At 41.4% G+C, this 19,474-nt stretch overlaps 1 protein-coding gene across 1 annotated transcript; it reads right to left on the minus strand.

Moving 5' to 3' along the window:
* Positions 1-7,718: 7,718 nt before the first annotated feature.
* Positions 7,719-18,995, minus strand: meis3 (myeloid ecotropic viral integration site 3). The gene is made up of 12 exons (XM_062385220.1): positions 18,782-18,995; positions 14,646-14,785; positions 14,177-14,351; positions 14,041-14,091; positions 13,902-13,952; positions 13,348-13,497; positions 13,053-13,161; positions 12,634-12,779; positions 11,907-11,983; positions 10,931-10,989; positions 10,741-10,827; positions 7,719-9,081 (listed from the first exon to the last, which is right to left on the minus strand). Exons 1-12 carry the CDS (start codon positions 18,941-18,943, stop codon positions 8,882-8,884), a joined length of 1,407 nt encoding a protein of 468 aa, XP_062241204.1. The 5' UTR covers positions 18,944-18,995; the 3' UTR covers positions 7,719-8,881.
* Positions 18,996-19,474: the final 479 nt, after the last annotated feature.

A 19,474-nucleotide genomic window follows, 5' to 3' on the forward strand; every position in this document is an offset into this window, starting at 1 on the left:
TGTCTTGTTCTTTCTTCAGCTGCTTGAGATTTATCTCAAAAGTGCTTCTCAACAAGTTTAAAAAGACATATCATCATATCTACTTCTTCTCCAAACACAAGTATATGTCTTACTTTTCACCACTAGAGAGCAGCATTAACCCTGCTGTGAGGAGTACAGCTTCTTTGTATTTACAGGAGAATAAACCCAGGTCAGATCGGTTTTTGATGTAATGAGATAGAATTTATGGTAGGAAATAAAATACAACTTTAAACAGAAAAATAAATAAATTATGGATTTATTTCTGTAAGTTCTAAATATGCTGAGAAACCGTGTCAGTGAATGCAATGCTCCATTTCTCCCAACTATTTATGCACACACACAGACACACAAATGCATGTCGGCCTAGTATTAGATACAATACCATTATTATGTTTAATACTGTACATGTGTTGTGTGTTCAGGGCTGCCCTGAAGAAGCAGTTGAAATGCAAGCTCTTTCTTTCAAGTGGCTGCATAAGAAAATAAAAATATTTGAGAAAAAAATTGCAAAGCCGAAGAAGCTATTGAAGTTAAGTCCTCAACAAAATGGCATGTGGGAGTGATACAAGGAGTTGAAATGGCAGATAAAATGCATTGGAGGAGATGAAAGTGAATCGTGTTCATATTCATAGCTGAACTGTACAAAGAGAACTGAAAAATGAAAGAACGTGACCTCAGTGGAAGTCACACTTTAAAAGGGGGTACAGTGACACTTTGAATAAGTTGAATCACATGTTTATTAGTTTTACTTTCATTTTATGATTTTAACTGTACAGCTCAGCTGCCTCTTCCAAAAAACTTGAAAAAACATATTTACTTAGATGCTATTTTTTTGTTGCTTTACCTTCTGCACTCTGAATTACATAAACTGCCTGTGTGAAAAGTGTTGTATAACAAAGTTTACAAGGAGTGACTATAAACAACCATATAAGTTGAGATTGGAAAGGCAGTTGAAGTACAGTAACTGAATATACACTTAAAAGTTAATTAAAAAGGACTTACAATGGTTGTGAAAGTGAAAGCATGAGCAGTGAAAGGAGAAACTTTATCGCATTGACTTCACCAGTTAACATTTAAAGATGTCCAGGGAAGCATTTGTAGAACGACAAGAATATAGAAATCTGAATCACTGGCTGCTTAACATCGTTTCTTAACAATTACAGAGCTGTAGAGGGTGGAGCATAAAAATGCAACATTTCATCTTAATCTATTTTACTTATTAGTTATATTATAACTTACTAAACTTTATTTTCCAGTTCTTTGTCCTATTATGTTAATTTTAAACAAAGTTTATCTAGGTATTTTTTGCAATAACTATGTTATTAACTGCATGTTAATACAAAGGTTAGAAAAATAGTTAATGGATGCACATACATGTACACATGTCAATAGTTATACAGGGGGCCTCTTATGTTAATGTACACACACATATGGAAGCGTCTCATCACTGCATTCTAAATGACCAAGCCAATCAAATTTGCCTAATGAGACATCTGGCATTCTGCCTGTATGTGGATGTCAAGCCCAGAAACAGCTGGGCCTTCACACACACACACACACACACACACAAACACACAAACACACACACACACAGAGACGTTCCCTTTCTCCGCACACACTTTATCAGTGCTGTCAGATCTGGTGTAAGACTTTGGAAGAAAGACAGTGCTACACACTGGATCACACATTCACCACACACACAATTGGGATGTGTTGATGAAGGAGTCGTGGTCAAGATGTTGCTGGTCAGTCATCAGTGTCCCACACCCTCCATACCACACACAGCTCTTTCCCACATGTGATATATTATGCATACATGAGTCTGTGTAACGCACTCACCATGGCCATAAATTAGATATGTGGCAGCGGTGGAGGCAGTTGAGGAGGGGAAGAGGGGAGAAAAGAGAGAGAGAGAGAGAGAGAGAGAGAGAGAGTGTGTGTGTGTGTGTGTGTGTGTGTGTGTGTGTGTGTGTGCGTGTGTGTGTGTGTGTGTGTGTGTGTGTGTGTTTGTGTGTGTGTGCGTGTGTAAAATGAGTGAGGGGGGACAGATGGTTGTGGCCTGAGGCATTCGACGTACTGCAGCTAAACATGGAGACTGCAACACACACACACACACACACAGATGGGGGCTGCTCGAGTATACAAACACATAAACATATACTGTATGTAAGAAGGTGACACATGCAGCACAAACAACACACTGACACTGTTTACCTTGATCAGTAAATTATTATTATTTTACAAAACAGTTTGATTTCGATGGAAAAGAGCTCAGTCAAACAGTATGACACTTTAGAAAGAATTTTAATTAATACTGCTGCTGTGCCTTTTCAGGAATATCACTTGATAAATTAATTTACCTTATAACTCAAAATATGAGTTACATGTGTTTATTCAATTTCATTCTAATTCAAGTCTATTTCACTTCTAGTCATTGTTATTATTTGCTCCTCTACATTTAAATGAAACTTGAGTTAATCAATAAAGAAAATAATCATAAGCTACTAGAACTCAATACCACTTTCATGTACTTTTACTTCTGACCATTTTCAGACTGTTCTTGTAAATGCATAAAGCACGGTGATGCTTAAAATGAGGATGATCTATTGTTAGAGACATAGAACATAGAGATGAGAAACGATAAATGTTTCAGCTCTCAGGCGATACATTTAGAAACAGGAAGTCAGTGTAGTTCAAAGTTACTCAGAAATAGCCAGCTATTTATAGAAATCTGTGTGAATTGTACTTATTGTCACTAATGTATCAGTTTCCAAATGTTAAAAGGGAGTTTTTTAATGCTATAAATGTATAATAATATAAGTCTATTTTTATGCAAATAAAAAAACAACTAAAATGGCACTCAGTATAACTCATACCTCCAGCAAGGCCCAACAGTCCATTTAAATTCAATCAAGCTGAACCAAATTACCCACACTCATAAACATCGGTCCCCTAAATCTGCCAGATTCCTGTCAGCAAGATTCATGAATAACCCCCTGAGAAATCAGTGAAAATGTGAAAAACCACCTCCTAGATCTGCTTCCTGGTCCAGATCTGCACCAACATGTCAGGGCTTCTTCCCTCACCCATACCACATCCTTCAGCAAATTTCAAGGAAATGCTTCCAGTACTTTTTGCAGTATCTCGCTTACAAACGGACGAGAGTGAAAACATAACCTCCGCGGCAGAGGTTATCATTTCTGAGCTCTGCTTCCCTTTTAGCTCAGTACTCGTCTTGTGTCAGTTTGGATGAAGCTCAGAGTTTGGCTGCGTCTGTCCTCTCTTGTCCGGCCTTGTGCTCATCTGTCACTTGTCCCTTATAATACATGTACATGTCATTGTCTTAACTGCACCCTTTCAGCGGCTGTCACCATCCGGCAGCTTGCCTCTGTCACAGCGCCTTCACACGCCCACAAGAAAACTTTCTCTCTTTCTCCTTACAGCCATCCTGGTGCTTTCTCATTCCCTCTCTTCGTCATTTAGTTCCTCCCTGCTCTTCCTCTTTCTCCCCTGCTGCATTCCTCCATTACCAGCACCCCCCTCTCTCTCTTTTACCACACCCCTCCCTTCCCCTCCCTCTCTCCCACTTGTCTGAACTCTGACAGGTGTGTAATTGAATGATTAATGACCACCAGAGTAACACCCCCTCCCACACACACAAACACACACACACACACACACACAGACACACACACACACACACACACACACACACACACACACACACACACACAGACACACACACACACACACAAACACACACAGACACACACACACACACACATTATGCTAAAATTGAATTGTACATATTTATGCACACACATATTCATGCGCAGACACACACAGGCGTTCACGTTACACACGTGCATCCATTTTGCTTCAATAGTCCCAAATGGTGAAATTCAAAGCAGTGGGAGTCTTGAAATGATGGAAACATTATAAGGAATGTAGCAATCTAGACTCAAAGCATATGAAACATCCTGCACACAAGGGCCGACGCTGTACCAGCACTGCAGTGCAACTCTTGTGAAATTATTTTTGTCAATTTAAGAAAAGGTCTCATCTTGACCTATATCTAATACATAAATGAAACTTATTCCTCTGTTTTGTGAAGGTTTGAGGTTAAATAACATTCTGCAGCACCCAACACTCCTCTGTGTGCGATAAGCTTCATATTCCTTTCAGTACACAAACAGTGTAACACAAATACACATGCGAGTGTTCTCCTCTCCATTTGTTTGGATCGTATGCAGAGTAGCTCCCACCGTCTAATGGAGTCTGTGTCGGTGAGAGACAGGGCAGCCAATCACAAGCTGAGCCTCTGACCATTAATTATGTTGTGTGAGTGAGGTTTCAACACTGACGTATGAATGAAGCGCAGCATGTTCTGTGGAGCTTTCTGCCAAGATCCCTGCCTGTGATGCTGCAGGATTATACATGTTAGGAGCATTGCTTTTCTAACAGCTGGAGGGGAAAAGGACATTTTGGAGGAAGTTGAAATTCATACATTATAAATGAAGCTCAGTCAACACATTGTGGAGCTGAAAGAAGAGAGAGTACCAACAGTGAGAATTTAATGTGGTGAAATTAATGTTGTTCATCATGTTAGGAAATACACTTATTCACTTTAATACTGAGAATTAGATGAGAAGGTTGATACCACTCTTAAATGTGAACATTAAAAAAAGATCCTAGCGTGGAGGATTTAGGGAGAACTATTGGCAGAATTTAAATATCATTTACTTCATGTTGTTTTCTTTGAATCACTGAATCACCTGAAACCAAGATTCATTATGATTTTGTTACCTTTTAATAAGCCCTTCATATCTACATCTACCTGCATGTTGCGACTGTAGCCAAGAGCTGGTGCACCGAACACTGGTTCTATGGCATTTAAATGTTACATGAAGGTAATGCTTCTGATGCTTGAAAAGAGAGGGTCACAAGAGGGGTTTTCAATTAGATGCCACTCAATCTTGAAGACTGACCTTTTAATATGAAGCCATAGCTGGCAGCTGGTTAGCTTAGCATAAACACTGGAAACAGAGGGAAACAACTAGCCTGGATCTGTTGAAAGATGAAACCAGACGCTAAATTAAACTAAGAAGATAGTAGAAAATACGAGAAATATGACAAAACAATAGATGGAGTAGCTGGAAGTCAAGCTGGCTTTTCGCGACAATAACCCCTTGCCTCCACAAGAGGCAGTAAATACAAAAATATATAGAAAAAAAAGCAATATTAGATCATTCAAAGGTCCAGTGTGAACAATTTAGGTCAGAGAGATCTATTGGCAGAAATTGGCCAATTGACATTGGGAGTGGATCCTCTCGTAGAATACCATGTTTTTTACAGTAATCCAAAATGGACAAACACCTTTTGAGTTCTTATGACAACTGAAGGCTTCCACAGGTTCTCTTTCATGATTGGAAGGGGAGGGTGAGGTGAGAGGGGTTCAGCTGCAATATGCACCTTCACCACTAGGTGTCACTAAATTCTACACAGATGTAAGGTGAGATATTGCTTCCCCCTACGTATCATTGAACAAATGTCTTTTGTTTTTAGATTTAACAGGTTTGAGCACTGCTTGACTTGCTTGCCATTCACGTTAAGTAAGTTTCGAAAAGCTGAAAGCAAAATATACGCTGTGTCAAAAAGGACTTTATGGTAAAGCAGAGGTCAGAGTCAGAACTTCAAAAGATCGCACCGATGTTGTGAAAAGTTAAGTATGAAGCTAAAGTACAGTGATATTCCAGTCAAACATCCTGCGAGGAGGAGAAAGCAGAAATGATGGGCTCGTCCTGGAACACATGGCCGATGAGTCAGTGTAAGAGGGGACAAAGAGAAATGAAAAGCAGAGGGCTACCGAGGTCAGGGCCCTGGTGCCAGGGACAGCAGCCATTTCCTGTTGACCCCTGTCTGAACTCTGGCCCCTGACCCACACCCACCCCTCCTGCCTTAGGCTGAATGGGGGGCAGGGGGGTGGGTATTTAGTGTTTGTTGTGTGTTTGGGTTGCTGGGTGTAGGATGGCAAAATTATGTGCTGAGGTTTGTTGGAGAAAGGGATGTAGAGGAGAAGAGAGGTGAAGGTTATGAATGGAATGTGTTACCGCGAGGGGAAAAGTTAGTGTAGAGGTTGATAAAGTTTAGAGTGTTTGTCCTTGCTGACACGTCATCCTTAATTTAGATGATAAGCAAGTAAATAAGAGGAATGTGAGGACAGGAAAATATCTACTGAGGCCACCAGGCGCTCTGGTCTGAGCTATAAAACATTAAGACACATCTGACTTCTTCCCTCTCTGTGATATTCTGGCCTATGTGACAGATTACTGCGGCTGCAGCTTGAGGCCTCTGTCAGAGCTGAACTGATCGTCAGGGGAGGGAACAGAGTGACGTGACTTATGACTGGAAAGGAGGGGGGAGATTACACTATTTCTCAAGAAAAGATCTCTTGACAGCGAAGGTGGCTTATTTTTTATTAAGTATTAATGCATCTCATGAAGGAGTCAGAATATTCCCGAGTGGTTTTGATTATTGTAAATCAACAACACACAAGCAGTTACTTTGCTCTGTTTTAAAACATTTGTGCTGCCTGATTTCGACTTCGGTCGTGTTCAGGAGGTTGGAAGAGGAGAGGGCCTCAGTTGTGTATCTTTGTACCAAATCAGTTTCATCTATGTCTGTGTTATTGGAATGACCTGAATAATGCTAGGCTAGAGAATGGTGGATGGAAACACATCACATTCTATACGTAGGGTTGTAGACGAGGCTGCTCTGTCTCTATGGAACATGGAAAGGTTGTCTGGTTTGGCAGAAAATTAGAAAATCGAATAAAATAATACCTGCACTGAACTGACTTAATTTCCCTTCAAAAAGAGACAGAGACATCGGCTGCATCCCAACAATAGAGTACAGTATAAAATCTCGGAGTGCATAAGCTTACACATGTTTTTGTCATCAGCGGGGATTGGACCTCCGTCTCCAGAAATGTAGGGTAATTCAGTTTGGAAGGAGACTTGTGAATCTGACTGGGCAGCAGCTCGCTTCAGAAATATCCGTATTAACATTATTATTTTTTACAAACAGGTTAAAGTATTAGGTTCATCATGTATAGGAAAATGTGATGTTTGGTGCTGATCTAAATAACAAAGATGTGTTCTCATGAAAACAGGCATAATGAAGGACTTTGTGTGTAACCAAAAGGAAGCATTTATGTGTCGAAAACTTTGGTGCCTGAATCAAACATGACTGCAGTTGAAACTTCACAATGAGCCGAAAATACATTTTTTGTAAAGTGGTTTAAATAAATTAAGATTTAGTTTATAGCTGCTCATTTTATGATGATTTAAAGATTGTGTTTTTAGTAAAATGTCTTTTTTAGATTTTAGCACTGCAGTATTCTGGTTTCTTAATGGTCCGTGCGAGATAGACACTGGTATTTGCTTGAAAATTGTTTAACTTAACTAAGAAGCTGACAAATTAACCAGCCAACTAATGTTTTTAATTGGTGTATAAGACATGAATGTACCAACCGACCTGCAGTTTCACTTTCTTTACATGAACTATCCAGTGTTAATATTTGTGGGTGTTTTAACTGGCCAGATGTAGAACCACACAACACAAACACACACAAACACAAAGAGAAGACCACGACATTTCTTAGAAAAAAATCATTTTAATACTTTAACCATATTTTCCCATCATCATTCAGAAATGTTGCAGCGCTCCAAGCAGTGCGGAGAGGGAGCTCAATGTTTGAAGAGTCCTTTGGCCGCAGCTCCCCTCACACAACGCTGGCTGCGACAAACAAACCTGTACTAGAAATGCTTACAGAAGTTTGTGTGTGTTTGTATGTCTGTGTGTAGAAATGGCTTTCAGTGTAGCGTGTCTTGCTGTGTGTATGTGTGTATGTTGTGTATGTGAGTGTGTAGGAAAGATCCTAAGGTATCGGACCCCTGTTGGCATTTTAAGGAGCTCAGTGGTACGAGAGCGAGGCAGACTGGAAGTCATTCATAGTGTTTAGCTTCATGCTGAGGAAGAGCACTAACATTTCAACAAGCTCATGTGAGTCTACAACCGCCTGGAGTGGCACACTTAAATAGAAAAATAGAATAAGAAAAAAACAACTCAAATCAGCTTTAAATAAAGTGTGTGTGAAGTTGTGTGTGTGTGTATCTTTGACAGTCAGCGTGCACAGGAAGACAGGGGGTTGTGAAAAAGGCGTGTTCACAGGATCAAGTCCCATCCAGTAACGTCAGTGTGCTGTGGTACAAAAGTCTGAGGATCAATAATCATCTGTGTCTCTGATCCAGTTGAGCATATTCCTGTGGTTTCAGCAGGCATGATGGGGCTGATGGGAAGTGTAGTTTAAAGCATTTGTCTCACCCACAGGACACAGTGGCAACATTTGGAGAGGAGGAAGCACTTCTACTCTGAAAGAGGTATGGCTTAAACCAGACGGTGTGTATGTGTGTGTGTGTGTGTGTGTGTGTGTGTGTGTGTGTGTGTGTGTGTGTGTGTGTGTGTGTGTGTGTGTGTCTGGGTGTGTGTCTGTCTGTGTGTTTGTGTGTAAGCAAGTGGAACAGCTACATTGAGGTCAGTGTCTTTCAGTGGGGAATGTAAACTTTCAGAGCAATGTGTCTTTTTTTCTTTAAATAGTGTACTGTGTGCGTCATTACACAGTCACACGCACACGCACACGCACACGCACACGCACACGCACACACACACACCCACACACACACACACACAGACACACACACACACAAACACACTTACATATCTAGCCAAACACACTCACTCACACTCACATTCATACAGTAATTTTCCTTCACACGCACACCCCCGACTCCGCCTACAGCTAGTGTGCGTGTATGTCCAGTCCCTGCGTGAGGAGTGGCTCTGCAGGGTGTGCGTGTGGTGGCGGGTGGAGCAGCATGGCGGGGTGGGGGTGTGGGCCCGGGTAAGGGTGGAGGGAAGGTCCTGGGTGGGGAGGGTAGCCTTGCTGGGCCAGGAGAGCGCTGGAGTAGTCGCCATGCAGAGAGGACATCCCCTGGAGACCTGGTGAGGCATCAACAGAGGAACAGGCTTTTACTTTATAGAAGGTGAAAGGATATGGCTCCATTAATGTGGAGAAATCTGCTGATTAATTACTGATTACAGCATTTTTAATAATCTGTCTTTGGTAAAAGATATCATCCTTATTTCTCTATGATTTTACTTTGAGTTACTTCGTTATTTATACTTTATTCATTGTTCAATTGTATTTCGTTATTAAATAAATAAATAAAAACTTTAATTTTTTATAAGCTATGATTACTTTTATTTTCCACTGGAAACTAACTGAAAACACTATATTTTTCAACTTTGAGGTGAAAATCTGCATTTTGTCTTTCTGATCATTACTTAAAAATTAGATCAGATTTCCTGCACTTTTCCTTGAAACCCTTGTTGCATAAAACACAGGCTTCTGCTTTTGTTAAAAAAATAATTGTTTTGTTAAAATAATTTTATATTGCTCAGAATGTTTCAGGTTTTATTTAAAGCTACAAGACTTTGACACTGCGATTCCTTTTCTTAACGGCGGCACCAATAAATCAAGCTTGACGAGATGTTTCCCTCAATTTAGGAGTCATGATGGTTAGTAATTTAATTAATACAAGGTTTATAACACACATTAATGTAGTTATTGTAAGTAGAGTTTGCCGTATAAGCAGATAGGGAATGATGCTTAATAAATTATAAATAAAATACAATTTTAAAACTGTTAAAAACTGTTTTACATGCTTTAAACCATTTATCAAATGTTTGCTGTTCTGCTTATATTAATGAAAAATACAGGGACTTTCAGTATCACCTCATATGGACATATATGAATTATTAATCATTCTTCACACATTTTTCTCATCACCACCCTGATGTACTTGATATTCTTGAAGTATTGCAAGACTGTGAGTTTGATTAAACTCTGTCCAGGAGGATTTAACATTATCAGAAAACATTTTTTCTTATGGTTATAACATATATAACAACTGAGAGGTTCCAGCCTTATTGTGTGAAGTGGCCACCATTTGAATCGCTAACATGTGTTGGTTAACATGGTTGTAAATTAATTAATGAAATGATCGTCAAATGTGGGTGTAGAAAGACAGTGGAGTTGTGGTAGGGTGTGTACAAGTGTGTACAGGAGACACCTCACATTGCTAAAAAGATGGTAAGTCACTCTTCACTTAGGCTTATCAATATTTATATTCACAGTATTTAATGAAAAAGCAAATTTTTGCAAGATACTCAGCAGTGATTGTGTTTTGCTGACAATATTCTTACTGTCAACAAATCCTTTGAAAAGAGTTTGGAGTTGTCCTGCCTTTGTGTGGCACTCAGCCCCACTGAATAGTTAAAACATCAGCTTCAATTTTCAAAAGACGCTTTTGAAGAATTTCCAGAAACAGCTGTTACCAAGTTTATAACAATTGTTTCATAACAGAAAAAGTGCATTTGTTTGGGACTATTTCCAGCAGCACAACAATACACATGTGGTTATTCGGTGAGTATTTGGGCCAGCAGGACGATACATGTGGGATTGAGACGAAATAAACTACACTAATTGCGTCTGAGGTAATGAAGGATCATGTCGATCAGTGTGATTTTAGCAGATTTTGGATACAAAAAATTCCATTAGTGCAAAAATAGTTTTCCCTTCATATTTATAAAACATACCTGCTGCTCGTAGACCGAGGTGGGCCTGTCCGTCAAGCCCGTAGCCCCCGAGGGCCGCTCCCTCTGGGCTGTAGGGACCACCCTGACCTGTGAGACAACCCACACTCTATCAGACACAAATACACAACAGACGCACACTCTACATTACACACACGCAGAGAACGAGCAAATGTATTCGGGCAACACTGACCTGAGCGATTTGTCTGGTCAATCATCGGCTGAACTATTCTCCTCCTGGCGTTGATGAACCTTTGCAGGGGAGATAGACATAAAGAAAGAGTGTTCAGAGAGGGAGAGAGAGAGAGAGAGAGAGAGAGGCCACCCGTTAATGGAGAAAAAGGCTGACCAGCAGACTATTAACCTTTTCTATTTTACAGCCCTTAACCCTTTCAGAGGGCAGCGTAAATCAACGTTAGGGCAGAGCAGGTATTGATCGGCCCTGTGATAATTGATTGATCTGCATTGATTGGGTCACTGTGAGTGTGTGTATGTGTGTGTGTGTGTGTGTGTGTGTGTGTGTGTGTGTGTGTGTGTGTGTGTGTGTGTGTGTGTGTATACAAACAAATAAAAACATGTTAGTTAACAGATTACAAAATACACTTTTTAGCACATATATATTTTGTATTTCAAAGTGTGGTTGAATTTATTTTCAGAAAACTGAGAATAATGAAAGAACTAATTGATCAGCATTGTGGAGATGCTCCCTGTGTGTGTTTATACTGTATGCACATGAAGATATATACCTGAGGACTGAACGGGGACTTTGGGAGCTGTATATCATCTGATTTTTGATATTGATTTGCTATTCTCCTTTATGAACATGGAGTAAGTAGATTTTACTGCTCTATAGTTTCAGCAAAAATGCTTACAGGGACATTTCTTCCCCTGTTACAACCTTCTCTCCAATAAATTCGATAACAGTCGTCGGTAAAAAGCGCCACCTTTCATTTTAAAGAGTTACTAAGCAAAAAGTGTGATCGTGGTGAGCTGTAAAATGTAGATACTGTTCATTTATGCATCAGACTATCACGGCAGTATGCTATTGACCTGGTTACGGCCATGTTGTCAAATTGAAACTCGACACTTTCAATTTAAACGAGTCAGTTTAACTCATGATTGATAAGCTGTAAGGTTAGAATTAGTGTATTGATTTTGTGTGCACTGACCAGTTGTTGACCTGTAGGATGGTGAGTCCCGTGTCAAGTGACAGCTGCTTCTTCTGCTCCTCAGATGGGTATGGGTGCTGGGTGGGGACACACAGAGCAGGGGTTAAAGGAAATCAAACACACACAGGGTTTTAGGGTGGAATGTTTGCTGCTGTCTTGCAGAGACGTAACCAAATTCATGTGGATCAACATGAGATTCAAAAAATGTTAATTAATGTATATGAACTCTGTGTTCACAGACGACCTTCCTTTTTTGAATTCAAATCTGAACTGCCATTTTCAACCTCAGAGCAAAACCTCATGCTCTCCAAGTATCTTTCTCTATCACACACGCACAGAGACACACACACACACACACACACACACACACACACAGACACGCACATAGTAATAAATGGAGTAAAGCAACATTTGACCTGCCTCATTTAATAGCTAATTACCAATCTAACCACCTCATCAACAATTACTCTCTCCATTTCTATCACTTCCACGATTATTCAATAGCGAGCATATTCAGATAATCACTTAATCTCCTGATTTTTCATTTAATTTAATTGACCTCCATTATAACACTCGCTCCACCTCTCTGTCTATTCTTGTCACTGACGTTTGGTCTCACACTGAATCCTCACTTTATATAATCATTCCCTCATCCACAGCTACACAAAAGCTTTCTTTGTTTCGTTACCGCTCAGCAGAGTATTTTCTAAAGTCAAAGCTCTCTCACCGACAGGTGCTGGAAGAGCCATGCTCTCATGATGTTTGTGGCCACTTTGGGGAAGATCCCTCTCTTCTTGTTGTTCCTCCGGTCTCTGTCCGACTCATCCTCCTCTCCTGTGCTGGGGGAGCCCACTCCTCCATCCAGACCATCGCCTGCAGGGACACCAGGTAGCACTGTATGTTAGCAACTCAGTGTGCGTGTTGGGGTCCAAATGATAAATACTCTGTATAATAATAATAATAATAATAATAATAATAATAATAATCTTTTGATGCTATTTGTTATTACTATTTATTTTGTGGCTGTGTGTGACTGTTGCTGCAGATGGGACAGTTGAGTACATGCACACCTCTGTTTCTTGGCCTGCATCTGTGCTATGCAGTATTATCTCTCACACATAGTATTTCCAGTACGTGTGTATGTACCTGGGTCGCTACAGTTGTCTGCTGTGCTGTGTGAGGGCAGGCCACAGGTTCCTGGTGTTCCCAGAGGAGTAGAGGCACATTCATCTGGCTCCCGGAGCCATGATGCATTCTGTAGGGAGAGAGGGAGCGGAAGAGAAAGAGAGAGAGTGGATTAATGGAGAGTTGGAGAATTCCCAGCAGGTGGAAAGGGAGCGAGAACGACAGGACAGGAAACACAGTGTCATTATTCAGTCATCCAGTGGATGCAGTGGTACAGGTGAGCAGTGGAGTTCTGTATTGACCCCCAGTGTCTCACCTGCTCTGACAGACTGGTGCAGGATCCATTGAAGTCCTCCATGTCCGACTTGGAACCGCCCTCCCGATCATCCATGACCAGGTCCGTGGGCATTTTGCCCTTCAAACAGGTGATGTAGCGATGGCAGAAGTTGTCACACAGGTCGTGCACCTTAGAACACAGGTTTACATTCATCAATGCGAACCGTTAACCACGAAGTCCATCTTAAAACAATATTCACTTGTTTATGTGTGTATTATTGTGCATGTTGGCAACAAGGAGAGAATTTGTGAATCTATCCTTAAATTTCTTTCAATGCTTGACCATATGTATATATATAAAAAAAAAATCTAAATTAAAAGGCAATAAAAGAAAAAGATTTCCCTAACATTCTCATGGTTTGGCGATCCTTGAATAAATGTGTGGAGTTTGTTAAATTACACGAGAGACAGCATTGTAGTGCTGTAAGTCCTGGATGCTTCTTTCCCACAGGCAAGTCAACAAATACAAATACAAAGTCAGTTGAAATATAAGAATGACCGCAAAGAGGTCAAATAAACTGCTCTTCCACCAACCTTCTCCAGCTCCAGTAGGTGAAAGCGAAGAACCTGTATGGCCTGGATCATCTGTGTTGAAAATAAAGATGATCAATACATAAACCACAATGCATGTGTGAAAATGTGTTATTATTTTAGCGTGACATCTCCCTCATACCAAGTTGTCCAGCTCAGGATTGGACGAAAATATGGGTTTCTCTGAACGAATCTGCAACGCAAAATTCAAACAGTTGTTACAAATCTGAAAACCCACTACCGTGGGCATCTGATTGGCTCTCGAAGCTGCCACTCGCCTGTTTAGCGAAGGCAGCGATGTCATCGTTGAAGGAATCCGAGGAGCAGACGTCGCTGTGGTTGGTCATGCCCGTGAGGTGGGAGGTGGCGGAGAAGGAGGCAGGGTCTCGAGGGGAGCAGGTGGCCAGCTCGCACTTCTCAAACACTAAGGCCAGCAGTGGAAACAGTGGGTGTCTGCGCACGCACAAAAACAGACACACAAAGTGTAAACAGTTAACATTCTATAATGAACATAAACACAGTAACAGTTGACACAGTGATACACTGTGTCACTTGATACATTTATGGTCGGTGAAACTCAAAACGGACAGCTGTAAAACCCTTTACATGTATTATCATATACAGTGTGCAAAGATATACCGCATGTAAATCTGCTGAAAGTGAATGTATAGTTTAAAGTGTGATTTTGAAATGAACAGGCAACGTCGGTGCACATCTAATGTTTCACACACACACACACATGCTCACCCATAGATCAGGTCTTTGTGGTGTTTGAGCGAGTCAGGGATGGGGGCTCCGTACTGTGGGGGAGGAAGCGTCCTGACGTCCTCGCCGTACCCCCCCACTGACATGGCCTCCGACCCTGAGTAGTGCACCAGCTCTTCATACTGAAACACAATTAGATAGAAGGACAGAAAACATGAGACACGTTCGACATCTGCGCCTGTCTGACATCAAACTGTAGTGATTTTATTACGTGGCTGAGCTGTCGGGGGGGCTTCAGAGGAGCGGCTTACTGGACCAACCCTCAGTGACCACATCTGATGTGAGTCTTAACTGCTTACAATTGTGGTCTGCACAGCGCCGTTTATTATAACCAATAATATTATTTTCCTGATTTATCAATTAATCATTTATCTGAATAATATATGATAAAATAATGAAAACTCACAATTACACAACAGCACAAATTGGCATTTTCAATTTGCTTGTTTTTTTAAAAAGATGCTCATTTCACTATCATAAAAGACTGACAGACGAGAAAAGTTGACCTGTTTTAATTTTATAAATGCATATTAGTTTTGTTGATCCAGAACAGATTAATGGACTAATTATGTCAGCTTTTAAGTGTGTGCATGCTGATGCGTTTGTAATGGGAAACAGTAATTCATCACTTCAAACATTCCAGTAATGATTAATTATTCATAATTAATCAGTGGAAACCGAAATAAACACCAATATCGACAAAATAAAGATGCAGAGAGGCATAAAAATATTTTTTACTGAGAGCGAATTCAGACTAATACATTTCCAATAATATACTGTGGTTACAGTATTCAGATCACAGAATTTTTGTGTGTGCATATGGACAAATACTGCAGGTTTGTGTACAGTAAAATCTACTGTTGTGTGTCTCAGTGTCTTCTGAGGGTTATTGTTGTACATTCTAGCGCTGGATAACAAAACCCTGATGAAACTCCTAAAGTGCTCTGATAACCTGAAGAATGCGTAAAGCAGTGAAGAACCAAAAAGCAGCTTCTGGTCCTTGTCTGCTCCTCAAAGGGAGAAGGAGATGAGAAAAGACGAGAGAGAGAGATAGAGAGAGACACAGAGAGACACAGAGAGAGAGAAGAGATCCTTGGAGAAAGACGATGAGTCTGTAGCTGCTAATATCATCTCCTCCCATCCTAAACTCAGACTAGACAGGAGCCGTGCTGAGACGTCCCTCGCAACCTGCTGTGAGAGCCTGCTCACACACACACACACTATTACACAGGACGGATCAGACACACATATGGCACACTCACAGACACGCACAGATACGGAGACAAACAGCAGCACTTACACACAGAGCATCATTAATATACATGTATCACACACAGACACCCCTCTCTCTCTGTGTTATGGAGCTAATTTGTGCCTCGCTGCAGCTCCTGTCTCCGAGGAGACTTTGCTCAGGTCAGCAGATCCCGCCTCTGTTTCTCTTTCTTCTGGATTACAAGGAGACTCTCTCCATGTCAGTCCCTCAGCAGGGCCACCGGGATCACAGACAGACAGCACCTGCTAGGTGGCCCGACCGCAGACACCTTTCACTCCTGTGTTATTTTAACGGTGCCATAAAAGTTATGATCTGCTTATAGCCCATATATTTCTGTGGACACTGTTGCCCCCCCAGGTTGTGATTTACTCCACAGTTGTGTCACTGCAGGAGAGTGATTCCATTACATTTGCTCTGATCAGATTTACGCTTAAACAATCCTGTTTATTTGTTCCACTTGTTTAATCATCAGGACTGCATATAGCACCTGAACACTATTTCAATCCAAAAATCCCAAATTAAAAATAATGTGTGGTTATTTCTGGAATTCTAAGAGTGACACAATAATACAAGTTATCATTCTCACATATTCTCTTTATTTTGACCTCTATTATCCAATATGAGAGATTAAACTAGTCCTCTTCATGCCTTCCTACACAGTGCCCTCTTGGAGACCCCTCTGCAGGAACCCTTGGGGTCTCATGGACTCCGCTTTGGGAACCGCTGTCCTAAATGGCTTATCAAATTATTGTATATGCCAGAGTCCCATGTGGCCACCAGGATCACAGAAAGCACCTGCTCTGAGGCCCTGGCCCGGGACACCTTCTAGTTTTTATGGAGGCTGGCTATTAACACAATCACCGCTATCGGATTGCGCGTCTCCCTCTACGCACGGCCCCCGATCGTGTTTCTGTGCATGGAGCAGATCAAAGCGCACAAGTCGAGATGAGAAATTCCGAGAATTTTCACTTAATTTCTCCCCCCCCAAAAAAGTCACGGAGGTGGTGACCAGGCTTCAGATGCAGCACAGCATCATCACGTGGGATTTTATTTGTTTTATTTCAACAGACGTGTTTTCCTCACTTCTGCTCACGGGGCCAAAATAACTTCGCATGAGCTCTAGTACAGTAATAGCGTAACTCCGCTTTGTAGAATTGGATTTATATCTGACTGAAACATTGAATAAAGCGTAAAATAAATAATACAACAGGAAGACACGGGGCAAGTTTAACAGCGTTGTGTATTTTTACGGACAATTAAAAAGTCTCAACTAACAAATCTGCATTCACAAAATGTACTATTGCGAATGAGAGAAATTAAATAGCAATGCAACAAACAAGCGAAAACAATTAAATCCTTTGTTTTCTCGCTGCGTCAATTCAGTAAGGAGGGGAATTTGTTTGAGGATTATTTCCATCACGCGCTTTGATGGATTCGCCGCAAGTTTCATAGTTTCCCTGCGCTTAAATGAACAAGATATTCAGATTCAAGAGACGCGCAACGTGTGTATTGGAATTATCGAGTTTTTAACGGGTGACTGTAACGGGTTAACAAGTGTCATGCAGATGTTGCGTTTAAAGGACAGAAAACACTAAAAGCAGAAAATAAAACTGAGCCTGTTGCCGATTTATGTTCGAGCTGTAGGACACATAACAACTTTTTAAAACTGCAGGCAAAATCCTGAGTGTGTTCAACAAGCACACTAGACCAGACTTTATTGGATTGTGTTTACATTTTGCAAGAGAGAATGGCTGCAATTAGTGATACAATGTCCTCGCAATAGAAAATAAAAGTAGAGTTTTACTGTAAGTTGAATGGAATCATTAGGAAAAAACATGCATTGGTCTATATTTGGATTGCATGCAGTGAGTACATCCAGAATTCATGTTATGAATTCTCCCATTTGATTTTTGGAGAACTGTGTGTGTATGTGTGTGTCTGTTTTGATACAGCAGTGATTTTCTGTCCACACGTTGTACATCTCTAATTGCTCTCTGTTGCACTCAGGTCTCAGTCCGCCTGCAGCCTCTGCCCTGTCTCTCCACCTCCACCACCACCACCACCATGCCTCTGAATCACTGTAGCAAAAAAACTGACCTACTTACCGAGTTGAAGAGCTGCCTCTCCTCTGCTCTGCCTCTTAATGACTACTTTCTAACCCTCATGTGCCATTATAACGCCTCACTGACACTACACAACAATAAGTCCACATTATTCCGAGGAGAGGGAGAAATATTAGATCCAAATCAACAGCTCCCTGTGGCGTGTTTCAGGGAATGCTGACATCTAGATTGCAAGTTCTGCATAACCTCCATTGAACTGCAATTAGGCACAAGCACTGCAAGTTGTTCCTTTGCAGCAGCGTGAATGTAATTTGAAACAAGCACTTGCTGGTGTATGAAGAACATTTGTGAATAGCTTTTATGTTAGTTTAAATAGGGGTTTCTCTGTGGCTCTGATGCTTTCTGCTGGCAAGCTTTTCTGTTGTTTTTCCCCTAAACATGCAGCCCATGCCAGCACAGTCCAAGAGTCTGTTTCTGGGCCTTCTGTTTTGTGTGTGTTTGTGTGTGTGTGTATGGTACGTGTATGTGTTTGTGTGTGTGTGTGTGTGTGTGTGTGTGTGTGTGTGTGTTTGTGTGTGTGTGTGTGTGTGTGCCTGCTAAACCAGGGACTGAATGTGTGCAGTGCAAAGAGGATTCCCAGCCATATGCTCCCATTATGATGGTTTTCCTAATTACCTCCTCTCCTTGGTAACATAGAGAAATATGTCTACTATAAACCATTATCATTAGAAATTGAAAAAAAAAATATAAAATAAAAAAATATAAACAAGCAGCAGACCTACCCTCTTCTCCATGCGACTCGACAGCCAGTCCTCCACCCGCAGAGGATGATGCGCTGCTCGGCTAGTCCAGTTGGGCTCTGCTGCCTCCTCCTGTGGTCCCCGGAGTCCTGCAGAGAAAAGTGTTTTGATTATGTGCACGAGATATGATGAAGTTGAGGACATGATTAACACCAAGCACAAGCGATCTGCAAGGTTTACTAATAAACACACACACACGGGCTGTGCACAGAAAACACTCAGGACCTGTTCCTCCTGTTTACCCGGAGCCCATCGCATTTTATATTACCACATAATGACGGGACTGCAGATTTTATGGACACCCTGACACCCCCCCACAGCCTGATGGTGATATTACAATACGCTTGGAGCCAATAAACGCTTCTAATAAAGCTCGCAGCCTATTTTATGCTATTGTAAACTCGATTTCCCGTAGATGTTGAGCGCTCCAGTTAATGCTTTCAAAAAAAGATGTCCCACCGAGACGTAAATATTCGTCCAGTCCGGGTGCTGTTCCGGGGTATAGTCCAGGAAAAACCCCTCCTCTCCCGCGGAGGAGTGCAGCGAGCGGCCGGCGGTCCCTGCAGCGCCTCGAGTCCGACTGGTGCGCCCCTCGCTCCGGCTCGCAGAGCCTCGGGATGCTCGGTGTGCGTGCGGAGGTTCAGACGGAGGAGGCGTCCAGGCTTGTCCTTTTTG

The sequence above is a fragment of the Platichthys flesus genome, chromosome 4, assembly GCF_949316205.1.
Source record: "Platichthys flesus chromosome 4, fPlaFle2.1, whole genome shotgun sequence".
NCBI lineage: Eukaryota > Metazoa > Chordata > Actinopteri > Pleuronectiformes > Pleuronectidae > Platichthys > Platichthys flesus.